The 21,687-nt window shown below is 46.2% G+C and overlaps 1 protein-coding gene across 10 annotated transcripts in view; it reads left to right on the top strand.

The window, feature by feature from the left end:
• The window catches only part of TNC (tenascin C), a 92,026-nt gene that overhangs the window by 19,428 nt on the left and 50,911 nt on the right, over positions 1 to 21,687 (top strand). For all 10 annotated transcript variants that reach the window (XM_057313713.1, XM_057313714.1, XM_057313717.1 and 7 more), the window contains exons 2-9: positions 8,025 to 8,618; positions 11,194 to 12,603; positions 13,915 to 14,178; positions 15,128 to 15,243; positions 15,953 to 16,109; positions 19,759 to 20,028; positions 21,011 to 21,196; positions 21,444 to 21,533. In XM_057313713.1, the coding sequence (XP_057169696.1) occupies positions 8,162 to 8,618; positions 11,194 to 12,603; positions 13,915 to 14,178; positions 15,128 to 15,243; positions 15,953 to 16,109; positions 19,759 to 20,028; positions 21,011 to 21,196; positions 21,444 to 21,533 (2,950 nt within the window). In that variant the 5' untranslated portion in view covers positions 8,025 to 8,161. The remainder of the gene's footprint in view (positions 1 to 8,024; positions 8,619 to 11,193; positions 12,604 to 13,914; positions 14,179 to 15,127; positions 15,244 to 15,952; positions 16,110 to 19,758; positions 20,029 to 21,010; positions 21,197 to 21,443; positions 21,534 to 21,687) is intronic.

The following is a 21,687-nucleotide window of genomic DNA, read 5'->3' as shown; positions in this document are numbered from 1 at the left end:
TCTGGGATGATTGCTGGCTCCAATAGCGTCCGAATTGGGCACCAGTTAAGTCACCATGCTACATGAATGGATAAATGCTTTTCAGTGCTGGAATTCAAACACCTAGGGCTTGGAGGTGCTTTGGTTTGGCAGTCAGAGTTCTCTTAATTCTTTTAGGACAGGTTGTGCTGGCCTTACTCAACTATAAGGATCAGATGTCCTCGGAAAAAATCCACACTTAAGGCTGTTTCCTGGCTCCTCTCTCTTCCTGACACATTCCAAGAAGGAATTTATGGATGTTGGGAAGGACAAGGGGTGAAGAATTTCTAGAACCTTTAAGAACGCCCATGTAAGCAGCTCCATGCTCAAATGACTGTGTACGATAAAATTCTCTTGCCTGTAAGCAAGAAGAAAAATTTGGTGTGAGCTGCCTCATGTGTTGCCAAAATGCGGTGGAAAGAGATTCATCTGCATTTCTAAACAGTAGGAAAATCCTCCTTGCTGCCCCCAACCTAGGGTATTCCATGTGCGTGCCTAAGTCAACAAGATAGATATATTCTGGGAGCCACTAAAAATGAAGTCATAAGTAACTAATTCTGAAATATGATTCTAGCCAGTTGGAAGTTTTATCTTTATCTAAAAATGAAATTGTTTATTCTCCAGCTGTGACCAGGAAAAAATTCAAAGATTGTTGACTGCTTCATCCAGCAGTGGTCTTTGTCCTGTGGTGCGGTGCCTATAAATAATGGATAGTTTCTGTCATGCTGCTTCCAAGAGGTTAGCTACCAAACAGCTCTTCTCGGGGATGGGGTGGGGGCAGATCTGATAACCAGACAAGAGGCACCTTAAAGTATAAAATTATTAACTAGAAAGCCCTTGGAATATGGCTGCCATGATACCGACCATGCTGTCCTCACCTGTTAAAGGAAGGGTTACCTCAGAGTAATGTTCTGAATAAAAATCTATACTGCCAGGATCTGGAAAATGATCCTACACTGGCAACATCCAATACCGGAGAAGGTGAACCAAGAACTAATTTTTATCTTGCAACTGTAATGAAGTCCTAACAGTTTAATGCCCTCCCCAACTTAAAAAAAAAAAAAAAAAAAAAAAAAGGCTTCAGGACCATTATTTTAATCTCTTTAAATTTGGAGGGGGAACCCTAAATATGCCGGGTATTTGGAGGCCAGGGACTAAAGACAGAAGCTTATGTTCTACCTAGTCCTTTCAGCAGAGGACACTATCCTCAGATACAACGTTGCTTACTGGGCTCAGTGCCGGCTCTTCACGTTGACCCTTCATGTACTCCTATTCCTTACTCTGGTTCTACCAGCTCTGTGTGCTCGCTCCTTTCCGCTGCCCTGCATGTCTTTGACACCCCAGTAGGACTGACCTTCAGTATTTCATCCACATTACCCCCACCTCTGCCTCTAGCAGGGAGCCACAAAGGGAGGCATTTGTCATCTTCTTTATTCTCCTTATCAACCATGCATTCCAAGTCCCTCGCCTTTTCTCTGTTCCCTTTCTAGACTTCCACAGGCTCCGAATCCTACCCACCTACTGCGGTTGTATCCACCCACTTTTCGAAACTGCCACCCCTCCTTCGGGTCTGTCTCAGATGGCTCAAAGTGTTTTTCCTAAACCCCTCGAAAGAATGCAGCCTCCCTCCACTTTAAACAGGCATAGACTTTGACCAGTCTCTACTGTTACCTGTTATATTGTTATTATAATCATGATGTATCTCCCTGATTCTCCCATCCCTTCTAGATGCAAAGTTTTCTTTCTGACCCATTCTCTACTTGACTAGTGTTATGATCGCTTCTATTATTATTAGCCACCATATAGAAAGCACCTACTGTGTGCTAGACACTATGCTAGTACCTTGACATATCTCACCTCTCACTTCATTCCGTTCTCCCGAAACGCCATGAAATAGATGTAGGTATATCCATGGAGGGGATCCAGGCACGTGAGACCCAGGGGGTGAGTGAGTGGCCCCAAGAAGCAGCTACTAAGTGGAAAAGCTGGATTCTAACGTAGGTCTATTTCTTTCCAAAGATCAGGCTCTTTCTCCCACACCTAGCTGCTTAACAGAATGGTTTATATTGCTGAAGGGAAGGGACTGAGTCCTCTCAAAAACTCTGGAACAAAGTACCGTATGGGTCAACAGAAGGAGAGCCATAAGTTATCTCTGACAAGTTCTACCAGCTTCCAAGAGAAGGGTGAGGCAGAGCAGGACAAGATGTTAGGCATGGCCAGAGTGATCCTTGAGGTAGCTTATCTTTGGTTTGATTTGAGGAGAAGAAACTCATGGAAAACTTGGGGCTCAAAAGTATGATGAAAGGAAGGAAGGGAGGGAGGGAGGGGAGGAGGGAGGGAGGAAGAGGAAGAAGAAAAAGTTTACTATCCCAAGGTAGGATAGGGAGTAGAGGAGAAGGATGCTGGCCTGGGGCAAGGTGGATGTCCCTTCAGATTTGAGGAGGACAATAGCCGTAAAGGCCATTTCTCACTTGTACCTGGATATGTTTGAACATGTAAGGTCCAAAAACATAAAGGAAATTATACTGCACACACGTATTTGCTTATGTTTAGCTCCGTTACCACACAGGCGCCATCTTCTCACACTAGCCTCCTGCCATCTGTACCTGAGGTACTCACCCATTTTCATGAGACAGGACACTTAGCAACATCATACAGATTCTCTTTGACCTCTCTGAGCTTCAGTTTCCTTGTCTGTACCACGGATTTAATATCACTAAGCAGTCCTCCAAAGCAATCCCGCTCAACAGAACTTCCTACCGCAATGGAACAGTTCTGTAGCTGCACTGATGTTATAGTCACTAGCCACATGCCACTATAAAACACTTGAACTGTGAGTATTACACTGAGGATGGAGATTTTCATTATATTTAATCTTAATTCATTTTCATTTTAACAACCACTTGTGACTAGTGGCTGCCATATTGGACACCACGGCTCTAAACCAATGCATTCAAAGTTTTCTACCTCTTCTTGAACCTTCTATCTCATGGGGAAATGTTTATGGTATTTTTTCTCTCCAGATTAATTATGTTTTGAGAAATTAACAGGAATGGACGGACCTAAAGAGTCTCACCCCCCCCCCCAAAAAAAGCACAGCAGTTTATTTGGATCTATAAATTGCTTTTGATAAAGATACAAAGCAAAATCTGATCTGCACTACTTTTCTTTCCCCAGAATTTATGCTGATAAAGAGCAGGGCAACATGCAAAGTTTGGAAATAGCCCATTTGTCCTAAACGTGTAACCCCGGCAGCTTATGTGTCGAGCTAATGCAAAGGCTATGTCTCTTCCTGCTGTTCTCTTTTGCAAACACTGATACTCAACTAGATCCTTTAATGTTATCATAAAATATAGGTAGACCTGGGTCTATATGTACATCCGTATCTTCCAAAGTGTATTGGTCTGGGAACTCTGAAGGAGGAATCTGTCACTGCAGAACTTTTATCCTTGCTTAAAAAACAGATCTGCATATGCCAACATAGATTGCAAGAGTTGGGAGAAATAAAATTCTAGAAAAAATATTAATTGAAGGCCATGCTTTCCCCTACAAAAGCTTCCCTTCGATGAACTTCTGCTGTTAAGGCTCTGCCGTCCCTACTACCCACGTTATCTCATGCGCTTTTCACAAGAATCTCCTGAGAACCCCTTTATCACATTTGAATGACGATGTGACTCTGGTTTAGGGTAGTAGATAACATTTTACCCAAGAAAGAGAAAGTTGAACAGTTACTCAAACCCAAGACAGTGTGTCTACAGAAGCTATTCTTCAACACTAGCCTACATTCCAGTGCCTTGGATCGTGCTATATTCTCAAAGAAGCCCTTTCTGTTAGAGAGTTCCAAGTAGAAAAATATTTCTCCTCTTGTGCTGAAATTTGCCTTCTTGTAACCAACTCCCCTCCCCAACATAAACACGCATCGGCCCTTGTTCTGTCCTTTGAGGACACAAGGGACTAGCCAGCTCCTGCTTCCCTAGGATTTATGCGTGGTCATCCTGTCCTTCTCAACCCTGGCTTTTTCAACTACAGGATAAACACACACAGTCCACACTCATTCCTCCTACAAGATAGTTTCCAGACCTTCCATTGCCTGATCACTTCCTATAAAGATAACAATCTGCTCGTGCTTTTTAAAGAGTCTCTATAAAATAAGTCGTCCATTCTGAAATTTTAAAAGCCCTGCTGTCAGAACATGACCCTTCTTCACGTCTAACCTAAGTTATCACAAACTACAATCTAAAATAATTATCCCGAGGTCTATCCTCAAGGGAGACATTAACCAGCCAGTTGTCTATATGAGAATATTTTACATTTTTAAAGGTTATTATTTGCTCCCTGTCTTTTTCCTCCCTGGTGTAAACATTTCCAGTTCTAGAAAATTGATCTTCGTAAGGTTTACCTCCTCCCCCCATCAGCAGTTTCTGCAGTGCCTCTTTCATCTAGATCCAGGTTGCTACAGAGTTTAAGACAGTATACAATGCGGAGGTCAAGCTCAGGCTTAAGCAAAGGGAAGCTATTGACCTGAACTCATGGCTACATTTTGTTCTTAGGAGTGCAACAAAAGAGCAGCTACTTTTTAATGTGTGCCTACTATGGGCCTGTCACCATGCTGGCTGCTTTCTATACAGATTTCTAATCCATAAGTCCCTTTGGAAAGACTTGCACTCACATTTTACAAATAAGGTCATGGATAGAGAGGATAAGTCATTGTCAAAGTCACAGAGCTAATGAGTGGCATTGAACCCAGGTATGTCTAATTCTAAAACCTGGTGTACTGGGTGTTATATGCAACTAATGAATCATCGAACTTTACATCGGAAACCAGGGATGTACTGTATGGTGACTAACAGAATATAATAAAAAAACATTAAAATAAAAACATAAAAACATAAATAAATAAATAAATAAATAAATAAATAAATAAATAAATATTAAAAAAAAATAAATAAAACCTGGGCACTTTCCTCCACCCTGAAGATGTAATGGGTCTTTTCCAAAGTACAAAAAATATCCACCTGCCCTCAGACAGCCATGAGCCAATGGGAAATACACAACCCTCAAGAATCACATTTCCTTCCTCCAAACAATGCAGCATTTGGCTGTGCCAATGTAAGTCTCTTACATACAGCAGTGAAAAATCCTCACTCAACCCATACTCTGGTCATTATTACCCTAGACTCATTGCCTTGGAGTCTCAACCAGCAACTCTAATGGCCTTTTAGATGGAAATTTAAGTCATTTAGCAACACACAAAAAAGTGTTGGATTAAAGTCCAAAAGCATTTCAAGCTTGGCCCATGGCCCTTTCTCATAAAAAAAGAAAAAAAAAAGAAAAGAAAAGAAAAAAAAAAAAGGAAAGAAAAAGCTAAGAATTGATGGGAAGAGGGTGGAAGGAAGGACTTTGTGGAAGGCAAAGAGAGTTAAAGTGATTGCAATAGAGTGTGCAATTAATGAATATTTGTCCAGTAAACAAATAAGATGGGCTATGCTGGCTTAAAAAAAAAAAAAAAAGAACTTGCCAAGTTTCTCTTCTTCATAATAATTTTTATTCAACAGGCTGGCCTACATCACAGATCCACACATTCTTATTTAGGAAAGTAATTTGAATAAGAAAGCATACTCAAAAAAAGTGTTTGTTTCCTTTTTTTGTTGCTGTAGTTTTGGGGTTTTGTTTGTTTTTGCCCAACCAGGGAGTAGATGCCCTAAGTAGCTGTTACATGGATAGCTGGTAAAATACCAAGTACGAATATAATTAGGATGTGATGGGGATGTGTAGATAGGAAGTTCTTGATTAAATGCATAGCCAGTGCTTTCACAGTCCCCAGACCCTTGCTCAGTCCTACAGAGATGTTTCTCAGTTCAGTTTTCCCTGCCATAATCCCGCTCCAGATTTCACAGACACTTTCTGTTGTCATGCAGAAGGCAATCACTGGGATCATGTTGATGCATTCTATCACTGGGATAAAATCCTTCTGAAAAAAAAAAGTTAAGAGAACCTCTGTAGGATAAGCATTCCAAATACTGCTTCTAATTGACATATGTAGCTAACGCTGAATGAGCAAGTGTAAGAATAGCAGGGGCATCGAAAAATGCTAATTTGTGAAGCGACTGATTAAAAACCGAATACCTCTCAATTATTTTCTTGAACTATATTCAGGTTTATTTTCTAATTAAAGAGGAGTATGAATGACTTCATTCCTTATATATGTCATTCCCACATCCATCCAGAGCATAGTTAGGTCAATAGTATAACCCTCTATGGTTTAGCCGTGTCTTCCTATCTACTCAAAAATTTCTCAACCACCTTTGACAACAGCCCTTGCCTCTGCTACCTTGATTGTCCATACTGATAGTCATAAGGCAGATTAATAAGACAATTTAGCAAAGTAAGAACTGCCTCACAATAGCATAATCTCCTCCATACTCTGTTGGTTATCTAATCCTTTCACTCTTTAAGGCTCAGTTTAAATTCTGTCCTTTCCAGCTACCACTCTTTGACAATTCTTTTCATTTGTTTTCCAATTCCGTCAGCAGTAATACTCTATACCACAAAATCAGTATATTGCATTCCTTCCTGCTTTGTTCCTTAAGTATTGAACATGTGATTCCATTTTATTTATAATTCTGTTGTTAAGGCCTTGAGGGTAGACAGTTGGTCTTACGTTTATTTCTACCTCCACAGAACTCTGATTATTATGGAAAACTCAATGTATTAGTCTGTTCAGGCCATTATGGAAACATATCACAGACTGTTATTTTGGTTTAAACAACAAAAATTTATTTTCTTACATGTTCTACAGAGTAGAAGTTCCAGTTCAAGGTGCTGGAAAATTCAGTTCTGGGGGGGGGGGGGGCGCTCTTCTTGGTTGCAGATGGCTGCCTTCTCACTGTGTCCTCACATGACCTCTCCTCTGTGCACAAGCAGAGAGGGAGAAAGAGGGACAGGGAAAGGGAGAGGGAGAGTTCTGTCACATGGTGATCCTCTTCTTCTGAGGACACCAGCACTAACCCACCCTTCTGACCTCATTTTAACTTAATTACCTCTTTAAAGGCCCTATCACCAAATATAGTCCCATGAGAAGTTAGGGCTTCAGTATGTGAATTTGGGGGGAGGAGAGGACAGAATTTAGTCCATAACACTCAGTGAAAATAGTATAAGTACTTATAGATTGGAGAAGACACCAGAGGCTCATGGACATTCTTTCTGAGCCATCTCCTGCCCTCGATCATAGCTTGGACAACTGGGTTAGAAACATTCTGTCAGATTCTCCAAAAAACCTGACTTTTTAAGGTTTTAGAAATAAATCAAGGAGAAGAGAAACGGAGGCTCAAAGATGTAGAGCACTGTTCCAACAGCCACATAACAGTTAAGAAGCTGGGCTGGAATTAAAGCTCGCCTTGCCTTCTAGCATGTTCATCATTGGAACCTCTGCCTCCCAGAGTAGAAGAGAACCAGCAGGTGCTACTAAATGCAGACCGCAGGACAATAATAAGAGGCAGGAGTTACGGCACGTCTGCTGCGACTGTGGCTTCATGGCACTACAATGACTCGCTCAGTGGGCTCATCAAGTAAATATCGAAGGGATTCGTAAATCTGTGGAAGCTTTCTACTTATGCTTTTACTTATATCATTATCTTAACCCCGACATTAGCCATTCACGATACAGAAAGAGAAACATGACAAAGAAAAGTTACATGACTTACCCAAAGGCACAGACCCAGAGCTGAGATCCAGCCTGGCGGTCTGGTCTATGCTATTCCAAAGTTTTGCCCTTTTCCCTATTCCCTGCCATCTCCCTGTATTTCCAGAAGTTGGTAAGTGAGTGAAAATCATTCCTTCAAGACAGACCAGTTTGTACCAACACTACAGGGTATAATGAAGGAGTATCAGGAGAGCTTCAAACACAGGAGATAGAACGTCAAAATTCACTTGGAATGACGCTATTTGATAGAGTCGATTAGCAATGGCTACTAATGAGCTTGTTGATTTCCCTCATGTACTTGCAGAAGAGAATTCCTTCAAGAAGAGCAGGAACGCACTGATCTGGATTCTCCTCTGGGCTTCCACATCCACACTTCTGCCTGAGACTGAGACGCCCTAGGAGCAGGAGTGCGGAAACCCCCCAGCCAAACCCACCTCCACCATGGGGGCCATGACCCGGCTGTTGGCGGGCATCCTCCTAGCCTCGCTCACCCTCACTACCGAAGGTGGTGTCCTCAAGAAGGTCATCCGGCACAAGCGACAGAGCGGGGTGAATGTCACTCTGCCGGAGGAACACCAGCCAGTGGTGTTTAATCATGTCTACAACATTAAGCTGCCTGTCGGTTCCCAGTGCTCGGTGGATCTGGAATCAGCCAGTGGGGAGAAAGACCTGGCCCCGCCATCAGAGCCCAGCGAGAGCTTCCAGGAGCACACGGTCGATGGGGAAAACCAGATCGTCTTCACACACCGCATCAACATCCCGCGTCGGGCCTGTGGTTGCGCCTCGGCTCCTGACGTCAAGGAGCTTCTGAGCAGACTGGAGGAGCTGGAGAATCTGGTGTCTTCCCTGCGGGAGCAGTGCACCACAGGAGCTGGCTGCTGTCTCCAGCCTGCCGAAGGTATGCCCGGCCGCTCACCGTCCAGACAGAGAAATGAGGAGGATGGCCAGATCCGTCACTTTGTTTCCAAAGCGGGTTCCCTGGGGAACTGGCCTCACAAAGTGTTCATTGGGAAGAGATTTTATGGTCAAATAAATGTGGAGAATGTAACCATCTCTGTTCTGCTCTTGGAGAGTCTTGGTGACAAATGTTTCTCAGAGGAGTTTCTAGGCCTCTGAGAAGTCTTGCTTGGAAAAACCTTGTTTCACTTTAATGACCAGTTTCTAACATTTATTTGACCATGAGACCTACACATTCTCTACCCCAAAACCTATGAACATATTGTGAAATCCCTGACCAAGATCACTCTGTGACAGGTGCTGATACGGCCCCATCACCTCATTGTCCAGGCAGGAAAACTAAGGCCCAGAAGGAGGGTGGGATTCCTCACAGTCCTGCCGCAAGCAGGTGAGTTAGGACTTAAACCACGGTATCCCACGCCCTGGTGTTCTCACAAAGACACAGTGCTGCGTGTGGAGGTAGAAAGTGTGGGAACTGGAAAAAATGTCCCAGTTTAATGGCAGCAACAATCATCATCACAGTACACATTGAGCCCTCTTCTGTGCGTCAGGCACTGTAGTTCATTACCTCATGGAACCCTTCCAACAACCCTTTGAGATAAGGTTTAATACTCCCATTCTGCAGATCTAACAGCTGAGACTCAAAGAAGTTAACCAATTGGCACAAAACGACACCAAGAGTAATAAGAGAAAGGAGCTCTGAGTGCGCCTGTCGTCTCCGGAGCTCGCGCCCCCCTCCCCCCGATAGCCTGTGTCCAGTACATCCTTTTCCCAGGGATTTTGCCACTTTAGAATTGTCTTCATCTTCACTGCCCAGACTGGACAGGGCTACAGGAGTTTGGGCAGCTTCAGATTGGAGCTGAACACCTTGATTTCTGCCACCCCGAAAAAATGACCAGAAAGCACTTTGATGGGTTATTTCAGGAGTAGACCTAATCACTGTAAGTGGAGAGGACTATAGGGCATGCTCTAGGTTTCCGGGGGGGGGGGGGGACGTTTTCTTTAGGTACAAATTACTTAATCTTCCACTTCCATCAGCTCCCTGGCAACATGTAGATGGGAATTACACAATAAGGATTAATGCTAAAGAATGGGCTGAAATAATTGTTTAATGCAATCCTGTCCAGGAGAAATACAACATGAGCCAGGAATGTATTCTTAACTTTTCCAGTAGTCATATTAAAGAAATGAAAAAGGAACAGGTGAAAATAGTTTTAATCAACTATTTTATTTAATTAGTGCAACCAGATTGTCCACTTTTCAGCATGGGATCGATGCAAAAATTATTAATGGATATTTTATATTCCTTTCTTTAAACTAAGTCTTTGAAATCCCATATGTATTTGACATTTATAGCAAATCTCAATTCAGACTAGCCACAATCCGGTTGTTAAATAGCCACATGTGTCCAGTGGCTACCATACATGAAAATATACGATCCTCATCTTTCAAACTGTTTCAATTGCCTTCTTCCCTGCTGTTAGGAAAGAGATAAAACATATTGATACAATTGTGTTGGGGTGCAGAGAAAATGGAGTGAGCTTTGTTTCTTCTCCTTGGCTCCATGGAGACTACACCAGTCACTCCTGCAAGCTGAGCCAAGATGTGATGTCGCCTTCAGAGAGCTGGAGTCTGTCAGCCCTGACCAATTCATCCACCACTGCAGCCGTCAGCCCTGACCAATTCATCCACCACTGCAGCCTTCAGGATGGGGAGGAAAAAAAGCTAGACGCACATGAGTCTTGTGGGGGCAGAGCCACATTATAAGCTGTAGTGACAGAATTAGAAAGCCATTCGTATGCTGCCTCATTTTAGCAATGGAAAATTTGAAAGTTCGGTCCCGTAAACCCACATACCGACTTGAGTCAACCCAAAAAACTCTGCAGGAGAATATCACAATGAGAACAACAGTGGGTCTGCAATGTCCTCACTTGACCCTGATACACCCCAGGGAAGTAGGTAATTGGTCCCACTTGACCGATAAAGAAACTCATCTCCAGAGCATCTCTCTCCCTTTCCAAATGCAGCACAGCTACTGAGCCAGAATCAGAATTGAGTTCAGTTCAACAAATATTTCTTGTGTGAAACAATTATTCTCTTATGTGCCTGACCTTGGCTAGGTGCAGGAGAAATTACATAGCCCAGCATAATACATTCCACAAGGCAATGATTTGTAATCACCGGGGTCATGGGAATACTTGAAAATTCGATAAAAACTATGGATCCTCTCCCCGGGGGTGGAAACACACACACACACACACACACCCCTACACACATATGTACACAATCTTTGCATAGGAGTCTACGGTTTCAGAGAGTACAGGTTAAGAATTCACACCTACTCTAATGGGATGTCTGTTCCCTCTGATTTCACACTTAAAGCAACTAGTTTTCAAGCAAGATGGAACCTGAGGGTACCACCATCTTCCAGCTGCACTGGAATCTGGGTCCGGCAGGTGGTAACAGAGAAAGCAGCTCCCTATGCTCAGCGGCCGGCCTCTGCTCTCTCGTTGCAGGTCGCCTGGACACCAGGCCCTTCTGCAGCGGCCGGGGCAACTTCAGCACGGAAGGATGCGGCTGCGTGTGTGAACCCGGCTGGAAAGGCCCCAACTGCTCAGAGCCCGAATGTCCCGGCAACTGCCACCTGCGAGGCCAGTGCCTGGACGGGCAGTGCATCTGCGATGAGGGCTTCACAGGCGAGGACTGTGGCCAGCCCGCCTGCCCCGGTGACTGCAACGACCAGGGCAAGTGCGTGAGCGGGGTCTGCGTGTGTTTCGAAGGCTACTCCGGCGCCGACTGCAGCCAGGAGGTGTGCCCGGTGGCGTGCAGCGAGGAGCACGGAAGGTGCGTGGACGGCCGCTGCGTGTGCCAGGACGGCTTCGCGGGCGAGGACTGCAACGAGCCGCTCTGCCTCAACAACTGCCACAGCCATGGGCGGTGCGTGGAGAACGAGTGCGTGTGTGACGAGGGCTTCACGGGCGAGGACTGCGGCGAGCTCATCTGCCCCAACGACTGCTTCGACCGGGGCCGCTGTGTCAACGGCACCTGCTACTGCGAGCAGGGCTTCACGGGCGAAGACTGCAGCCAGCTCAGCTGCCCGAACGCCTGCACCGGCCGGGGCCGCTGCGAGCAGGGCCAGTGCGTGTGCGAGCCGGGCTTCGCGGGGCCCGACTGCAGCGAGAAGAGGTGTCCCTCCGACTGCCACCACCACGGTCGCTGCGTGGACGGGCAGTGTGAGTGTGACGCCGGCTTCACGGGAGCTGACTGCGGCGAGCTCCAGTGTCCCAACGGCTGCAGCGGCCACGGCCGCTGCGTCAACGGGCAGTGCGTGTGCGACGAGGGCCACACCGGGGAGGACTGCGGCCAGCTGCGGTGCCCCAACGACTGTCACAGCCGGGGCCGCTGCGTCCAGGGCCAGTGCGTGTGCGAGGCAGGCTTCCAGGGCTACGACTGCGGTGACATGAGCTGCCCCAACGACTGCCACCAGCACGGCCGCTGCGTGAACGGCATGTGCGTCTGTGATGACGGCTACACCGGGGAAGACTGCCGGGACCTGCGCTGCCCCAGGGACTGCAGCAACCGTGGCCGCTGCGTGGACGGGCGGTGCGAGTGTGAGCACGGCTTCACTGGCCCTGACTGCGTGGAACTCGCGTGCCCGGGGGACTGCCACGGCCAAGGCCGCTGTGTGAACGGGCAGTGCGTGTGCCACGAGGGCTTCATGGGTGCCGCGTGCAAGGAGCGGAGGTGTCCCGGCGACTGTCACGGCCGGGGCCGCTGCGAGGACGGGCAGTGCGTCTGCCAGGAGGGCTTTGCGGGCCCCGACTGCCGGCGGCGCTCCTGCCCCAACGACTGCAGCGGCTGGGGCCAGTGCGTGGAGGGCCGCTGCATCTGCATCGAGGGCCATGCTGGGGAGGACTGCTCCGACGGTGAGTCCCTGAGCTGAACCACCTGCCCTTGGTTCCTGAGCGGGCCCCTGGTGCGGGTTGGAGAGCTATACGTTGTATTACACCTGCGCCCCAGCTTGCACACACACCTTTGCAGGGGCCCTGATTATTCACCTGTCACAGGGCTGCCTATTAGTAGGCTCAGAGGCTCAGCAGGGTCATAGAATTGTCCTAAGGACCCCTAGCTAATACGTCTCAGAGCTGTTATTTGAGTCTACCTATCTGGTCTACACCGAGTGTAACACCCAGTAACACCCGTGGTGAGGTAGATGAAATGAAAACAGCCTTTTTTGCTAAATATGAACCTTCTCTCCTACCTCTACTGACACCAAACCAAAAATAACCTAAATCCCTTTATTTGGAGGGAAGCAAGTTTCAGCTCAATTGAATGGACGGTGAGATTATAGTTTATTTTATGTAATCTCACTGTCCATTCAATTGAGCTGAATTTTTACTCTCAGCAAGAGAGTAAATGCTAATTAATCACTTACGAGGTAGACCCATTTCTTAACTCATTTTTTCATAACTGTTTTCAATCCCAAGGATTATGAGCTCCTTCAAGGAGCGCTATCCTGAAAGCACTAGGCACAGTATACAGTAAGTGCTCAATAAACTTGGATTGAGTGAAAATACAAGAATGATAATGCTCATGTTTGTTGAGGGTCTTCTTTGTACTCCTCTCATCCACCCAGACTATACCTGTTGTAATAGAGAATTTCTGCCCTGATTAAAGGTATCATTGATATGCATAAATAAATGTGTTTAATGGGCCCAAGGCAGGGAAGCCTGGTTGGAAAGAACACCAGGCTGGCAGGGAGGAGGTGTGAGTCCCAAATTTGATGAGATAAGCAAAGTTAGGCCAGTCCCTCTGCTTCACTCACATCTAGAAAATAAAAAAATTGGACCAGATGAGCCCCAGATACCCTTCCAGCACTGACGATGTAGGACCTTGAGTTCAGAGCAGGGAGCCAAGCTCAGGCTGCCTGTTCCCATGCAAATGGCCTGAATATGAGCTAAGGTCCAGAGAGTAGAGAAGTCGGAGGGGCCAGGTCACAAAGAAGCCTGAAGGCCACACTGCAGACCCAGCACTTTAACCCGAAGGTCACCAAAGGTTTTCAAGTTGAATCACAGCAGGATGTCCTTGACAGGTTTTTCATTTTAATGGAAGCTGGATTTTAGGGCTCTGTGATTGGCAGTGGAGGGGACAAGTGAAAAGAAACAAACCTAGAGAGAGTTTATGGAGGACCTTACTGGCACCACCTGACCCAAGCTGTCCTTTCGTCTTCCTGCCAGTGTCCCCTCCCAAAGACCTCATCGTGACAGAAGTGACGGAAGAGACCGTAAACCTGGCCTGGGACAATGAGATGCGGGTCACAGAGTACCTGGTCATGTACACACCCACCCACGAGGACGGCCTGGAAATGCAGTTCCGCGTGCCCGGGGACCAGACGTCCACCACCATCCGGGAGCTGGAGCCCGGCGTGGAGTACTTTATCCGTGTCTTTGCCATCCTGGAGAACAAGAAGAGCATTCCTGTCAGCGCCAGGGTGGCCACGTGTGAGTGCGCAGAACCCACCCCCACCCCCGCAGCCTCTACTGCCCTCGGCTTGCCCAGTGCATGGCCCACCCCCATGGGTCACTGCTGCACCTTTGCCCCGTATGCATTGCTGTCCTTTCACCGTTGCACTGAATTTTTTTTAAAGAAACCCCTAATCTAGTAATTCATTTAACTCACCATAACCCTGTGAGATAGGGACAATTATTAACCCATTTTACAGATGAGAAAACTGAGAGTAAATGGTCAGCAGCTCCTCCCCAGTCGTACTCTTAATAAGATGGGATTTAAACCCTGGCAGTCTGGTTGCGGGTTTATGCTCTTACCCACTCTATTCTACTACTACCTATCTAAGAAGCTCATTGTCTACATATTTAAAAAAAAAAAAAAGTAGAAACATTAGGGTTCAATTGTTCCTTTAAGAATCCAACATCAGTATAATTCCCCTCATACCTAAAAAGCAAGTTGTGGCTAGAAATTGGTCCTTATTTTTGCTTAGTAAACATAACATTGGCTGCCACGTATTGAAATGTGCCATGCACCAGGAACCGTGCCCAGCGGTCAACATGCAACTTACCGCTCAGTCCTCAAAACATTCCCAAGAACAGGCATACTTACCTCTTCCTCCCGAGTGGAGAAGCTGAGGCTTGGTGCCCTTTGTGCAACTTGCCCATGCACACAAAGCTTGTAATGTGGAGCTTAGATTCGAGCCCAAGTCTGTCTGATTCTACATCCGGGGTTCATATGGCTTCACCATATGAAACTGCCAGGATTTAATCGTATGGTGGACCCTAATGCTAATTGTCACACTGCCTCGTCGTAAACAGCATCCCAGGAGTAGTCAAAAATAGAATCCAGCTCTGACGGGGGTGGGTTTAGGGGAATCACCTCTGCGTCCACTCCTCCCCACCCCCAACACGGAGCCATCCTTCCCTCTGTTCTTCCTGACAGACTTGCCTGCACCTGAAGGCCTAAAGTTCAAGTCCATCAAGGAGACATCTGTGGAAGTGGAATGGGATCCCCTGGACATTGCTTTTGAAACGTGGGAGATCATCTTCCGGAATATGGTAAGGAGCACAGAGGAGCGGGCGTATGTGACCTCAAGGATCTGAAAGACAGTCCGAGCGCTCTACAGACTTTTATTTCCTTAGCTTCTGGTGGGAGACGGGGCTGTAGTTAGTTAGCCCCTACATGTGTGCATATATATTCTAAGTGACTTTAATGGGTCAGTAAGCATAGCCCTTTAGGGCTGTGAGCTCAAATAGATGCTGAGCCGTCCCCTTGCTCCTCAGTCTGGCAAATCTCTACTCGGAAGGGAACAAATGAGCTCTGTCTCCAAATGCCTCCAGGCATATCTGAGATTGAGTATCCCTTCTCTCTGGGCCTTAGAGCACATGAGAGGCAGGAAAGCAGGTTCCTGAGTCCGAGCCCAGGCTCTGCCACTACCTAGCTGGGTGTCAGTGGGACAGCCACACAACTTCTCTGATGCTCGCTCCTCAGTCTATCAAAGGAAGAACTGAATCTGTGGCTCTAGACTGCTTTGGCTCTCACATCCTGGCACTTGACTTGAGCGTCAAAGGAGCGAGTAGAGAGGTTTACAAGAGGGAGAAGCCACCTCGAGGAATGTCCTTATCCTCTGTGTGTCCTCAGCCCCTGCCATGCTGATCTGCTGCCTGGGGAGAGCTTAGTGAAGGAGTGGATGCGGAAGGAGCGAGTCACAGAGAAGAAGAGGCCGGAACCTTCTTTAGGTCTTACCAAGGTGCTCCTATCTTTCAGAATAAAGAAGATGAGGGAGAGATCACCAAAAGCCTGAGGAGGCCAGAGACCACATACCGGCAGACTGGCCTAGCCCCGGGGCAAGAATATGAGATCTCTCTGCACATCGTGAAAAACAATACCCGGGGCCCGGGCCTGAAGAGGGTGACCACCACCCGTGAGTATCACCTTTACTAGCACAGACCCATGATGAAGCTGACTGTTCCCCAGAGCGCCTCTGCTTGAGGACGTCTCCTCTTACGTAGCTCTGCATCAACTGGATGTTGCTACATGAGAAACAAGCCCCAAACTTAGTGGCTTAAAACACTAGTTCTGCACATTGGTGATTTGGGGTTGGGCTCAGCTGGGCAATTCTGGTTTTGAGCGGGCTCGCTTTTGCATCTGTGTGGGCTGGGGGCTGGGGGGCCTTGGGTGGCCTCAACCAGGACGTGCCTTTCTGCTTCCCATGGTCTCTCAGCCTCCAGTGTATGCTAACCTGGGCCTGCTCACACGGCAGCTGAGCACTGTGTCACTCTGTCAAAGCACATCTCAAGGCGAGTCCACATTTAAGGGGTGGGGACAGATCTGTCCCTTGATGAGAGGAGCCTCAAAGTGACATCTCAAAGAGGGCACAGGTATAGGAAGATCAATAAGAGAGACCATTATAAATAACCTACCGTATCGTCCAACCTGATACACTGGTCTTATGAAAGAACTAGGGCAAATATTATTGTTATTATTTCTCAAGAGTAGAAACTGAGGCTTAGGGAATCGAAATCAGTTATACAAATGCCACATGGTGAACAACTGGGCCACCATGGGGCCACAGTTGTCAGTGAGGATCCAGTGTTAGAACTTTCACCCCTTTACCACTAGCATTGACAAGGCACCCATCTATGTAGAATGTTCATCCCATATCTCCAATAGGAACGTAAACTAAATGTCACTCAATAATAAAGATGTCAGAACTTCTTGGGGGTAGAATAGAATTTAGCACTACTAGATCGTTTGCTGAGGGGGGGAAAGAAAATCTGGATTTGGAGTTGTCCTACCAAGAAGCAAAATTTTAAACATCAATAAATAAATAAAATTATTTTGCATTGCCATTTGGGAAAACCTCTTTATCTTCTTCAAGATAGCATCTGTGCCAACTGTTTAAGCAATTGATTCTTTTTGGCAGGAGGTTGTTGGAAAAGTTAAATCTGTTGACTAATGACAAGAAAGAACATCTTGCATTTAAATATTTGCACATTTTGCCTAGCTCAGAGCCAACTCCTACGTTGTCTCCTTTATAGGCAAGTGTTTTCCGTCATTCTGACACCATCCCTCTGTGGTAGGTAGAGAACAGGTATCGACAGGAAAAAATCATTAGATCACCAGAAGGGCGTAGAAAAGATCCAGCAAATGCTTGCCTGCTATAGAGAGGGCACACCAAAACTGCAAAAAACCATTTACCTGCCCCTTGCTTTTTAATCTAATTCTGGGGATTAGCTGCTTTGTTCTTCTCAAAGGACAAACATCCCAGCAGCTAAAGTTCCCTAATCACATAAATATCAACACTGAGAGGCAGACACTTACATGTTCATTTTGCTGATAGCTGAACTTTATCCAGGTTAAAGGACCTTAAATTTTGGGTGACAAAGTGGCTCCTTCCTGCTCGTATCAATATAAGGCTGTATTACAACCATTTCTGGATGCTTTTGAGAAGCGTTCACATTTTTTTTTTTCAAGATTTTATTTATTCGTGAGAGACAGAGAGAAAGAGCCCACAAACAGGAGGAACGGCAGGCAGAGGGAGATGCAGGCTCCCCACTGAGTAAGGAGCCCAGTGCGGGACTCGATCCCAGGAACCTGGGATCATGACCTGAGCCGAAGGCAGATGCTTAACTGACTGAGCCACCCAGGCATCCCGAGAGGCATTCACATTTAAAGGAGCAAGAGCGTGGGCTTTGGACCCAAACAGACCTGAGTATGAATTCCAGCTTCACCACTCACCATCACCTTGTGAAGTTTTACTTCTTATAAGCCTATGACCTACCATGAGGAACATGGGTTTATAGTGTCCTTGCAGGGTTGTCATGAGAGTTCAGACATACGTGACAGGGCACTATGCTTGGCGTGTAGGAAGCCACAGCAGTGCTAGTCTCCGCTATTCAAGGGTCCCAAATCTGGGGGGTGGGAGGGGTCAGTGAGCTTGACTCAATCCCAGCTTCTTACGAAAGGGCTGCTGAGGACAGTAGCAGGTGTGGTTTGGGTGCTTGCTAGCACCTGTAAGAACAGGGGACAGGCAGCTTCACTGTTGAATTGTAGCTTTGTTTTCATTGCATTCTGTGGGTTTGTTGTCCATTAGCTGAGACTGATGGATGGATCAACGCTTAGAATTCAAAAAATAGACTCTGCAGGTTTCTCATAGATAGGACTTATTCCTCCTTCTCATTCTCTAGATAACACTGAAGTTCCTTTCATTTGATATTGTTTCCTCAACCAATGCTGAAAACACAAACGTAGCTATTTTTAAATTGTAGAAATAAAGAAACATTGACTAAATGCCTTAAAATCTTAATTTTAGGCATTTGCCAAATTCTCCGTCTGTTTTAATGTTTGCATTAAAATTGTTTATATAATTAGAAAAAAAGAATTCAGACATAAATGACAAAGTCTGATGCTATGCCAGGGATTAAAAGGGGTCAAAGATCCACTCTCTAAATAAATGAATTTAGACCCTAAGTTGAATAATACAGTTTGAATAAATTATAGAGAAATATTTTACAGAACAGTGAAAAAAGTGCATTAGGATTCTCTTATTTTTAATTGTGCAAAGACCACTTAGAACGAGATGTACTCTTTCAATGAGTACTGTTACCCACAGGCACTGTGCTGTCTGGCACATCTCTAAGAACTTACTCATCTTACAAAAACTGAAGCTTTATACTTGTTGGGGAGGGCGCATGTGTTCACCTGATTACAACAAGGGTCAAAGAGGACTCTCGTTAGGAAGTGACATATAAGTGGGGTTTTGAAGGATGAATAGGAGATTTTTTAGAGAAGGAGGGGCAATCGCAGGAAGAAGACACAAAAGAAGAGCAAGTGCAGAGGCCGGAGTTGAGAAATAGCATGCCACACCTGCCATCACAGCACAACAGCACACAGCACAGCACGACAACACAGGGGTGGGTGGGAAGGGAGGAGGGCTGAGATGAAGGCACAAGGATGGCGGGGCTTGGGACAAGCCGTGACTTCCTGCCTGAATTCTTTCCTCACAAGTAACTCTCCATACCTGGCCAAGCCAGGGGTGGCCTCGCTTTTGGGCTCCATAATTGTGATGGAGAAGTTATCGACCATTCAGGGAGTTTTGCCTAATAAAAAGCCAGAGAGACGAAATCAATGCTTTTTATTTTGTATTTTTGTATTTAAATTCAATTAGCCAACTTATACTACATCATTAGTTTCAGATGTAAATCAATGTTTTTTAAATGAAAAAAGGCCCTAAGCATGTTTCTCCAATTCATGAGAACCATAATGATAATAATAAGAGGGCCACGATCATTTCTCATGTAGCTGCCATGCTCCAGGCTCTGTGCTAGGTGCTTTACAAGCATGGTCTCCTTTCATGTTGGAAAAAACAAGAAACCCAGCAGGGCGGTTCTGATCATCCTTACCTAGAGCTTGTCGGATGGGAAGTGGGGACTCAGAAAGACAAAAGAAGATCAGAGGGTCAGGAGACACTGAGCTGCATGCATGGAGCTGGATGGCTGCAAGCCCCTCTCTGCTAAGCCCCTGGCCCCAGCCCCAATCTCTGAAACCACCCTGCTGTCTGCCCATCACAGGCTTGGACGCCCCCAGCCAGATTGAGGTGAAAGATGTCACGGACACCACAGCCCTGATCACTTGGTTCAAACCCCTGGCCGAGATTGATGGCGTTGAGCTCTCCTACGGAATCAAAGATGTGCCTGGCGACCGCACCACCATCGATCTCACTCACGATGAGAACCAGTACTCCATTGGGAACCTGAAGCCGGACACCGAGTATGAGGTGTCCCTCATCTCCCGCAGGGGTGACATGTCCAGCAACCCGGCCAAGGAGACCTTCACGACAGGTAGCAGACCTTCCCCGGTGAACAGCCAGGAGAGAAGGGTTGTGAGACTTGTGTCCCAATCTGCTGCAGAGTCTTCCAGGCTCCTTTGACAGTAGGAAAATAGAAAGGGAAATTATTCCTTTAAATGTTTATTTTAAAATATTGTAGCAATTGATTAGCTTTTTAAAGAAAAAAAAAACAATATCCAAATAACTTTCTAAAAAAAACAAAACCAGAAGGTGCTGGTCTGATAATCTCAGACAAAAGAAGTTTTGATTAAAATAAGATTCAAATAAATATTTTCATAATAAAATACAGTTTATGGAAAGCATGAATGAGAAAGATGCCTGTAACCTCTGAGCCTGTGGCATTCTTTTATTGTTCTTTTAAAGATTTTATTTACTTACTTGAGAGAGAGAGAGAGCATGAGCGAGGGTAGGGGCAGAGGGAGAGGGAGGGAGAGAGAACCCTCAAGCTGACTCCCTGCTGAGCGCAGAGCCCTACTGAGCTGAAAACGGAGGCTTAACTGACTGAGCCACCCTGGTGACCCTGTGGCATTTTCTTAGAAGTCCCAATGTGTCCATCAATCATTGAGTCAATAAATATTTTTTCAGAGCTCAGTAAGCACCGCATGAATTACTAGAAATACAGTGATGGGCACAACAGATCAGTTCTTATACTCACAGACCTTATTTGTAAGTTTCTGTATAGTTTTTTTAAGCATAAAATCTGAGGAGCATGTGAATGACTAGAATATCACACACATTATTAATGGGGAAAGGTAAAAAAAAATAAAATAATATAAAATAAAATGAAATAAAATAATGAGGAAAGGTGCTCAATATGCAGTATTTATTTAGATCAGGTATTGAGGTGGGTGGGGGGAGATGTTGTCATTTTTCTCCAATGGCAGGTGCCTGTCATGTCTCAGCTTGTATTGTCAGACTCCCACGCTCCTTGTGCCGGTCTTTTCGATGCAAATGTCCTTTCCTCTTCCAAACAGGCCTGGATGCTCCTAGAAATCTCCGCCGCGTCTCCCAGACGGACAACAGCATCACCCTGGAATGGAAGAATGGCAAGGCGGCCGTTGACAGTTATAGAATTAAGTACGCCCCCATCTCCGGAGGTGACCATGCCGAGGTCGAAGTCCCAAGGAGCCAGCAAGCCACCACCAGAACCACGCTCACAGGTGAGCTCTGCATCCCAGACCCAGCCCGCCCGCGGGGGGCATGTCCCTATTTTGCAGCCCTCCACATACAGAAAAAAGTGCGGTTCCCAGCAATTCCTCTCACTTGGACTTGAGCGAGGCAGTCTGTAGAACATACCAGACACAGAAATCATAGCCTCCAGCGACGGGCAGCTCAGGGCTATTTTGATGACCCTCTGAAAGTCTTTCCAGTTTGGGTCTGAATATCCACCTGCCCATTCTCCCTTAGGTCTGAGGCCGGGAACCGAATATGGGATCGGAGTGTCCGCTGTGAAGGCAGACAAGGAGAGCGATCCGGCCACCATCAACGCGGCCACAGGTGAGCCACCCCTGGATCCTCACCACCGCTGGGCTGGCGCTGGCAGACGCGCTGGGGCCCAGGAGGCAGAAAACCTATTTTGAAAGAAACAGTGGATGCACAGAAGAGAAAGGGGCCCCTAGGATCATCTAACCCAGCTGTCTAATTCAGAAGT

This window comes from Ursus arctos, unplaced genomic scaffold, assembly GCF_023065955.2.
Source record: "Ursus arctos isolate Adak ecotype North America unplaced genomic scaffold, UrsArc2.0 scaffold_18, whole genome shotgun sequence".
NCBI lineage: Eukaryota > Metazoa > Chordata > Mammalia > Carnivora > Ursidae > Ursus > Ursus arctos.
The sequence above is the reverse complement of the archived record's forward strand: the minus strand, read 5'-3'. Positions and strand labels throughout refer to the sequence as shown.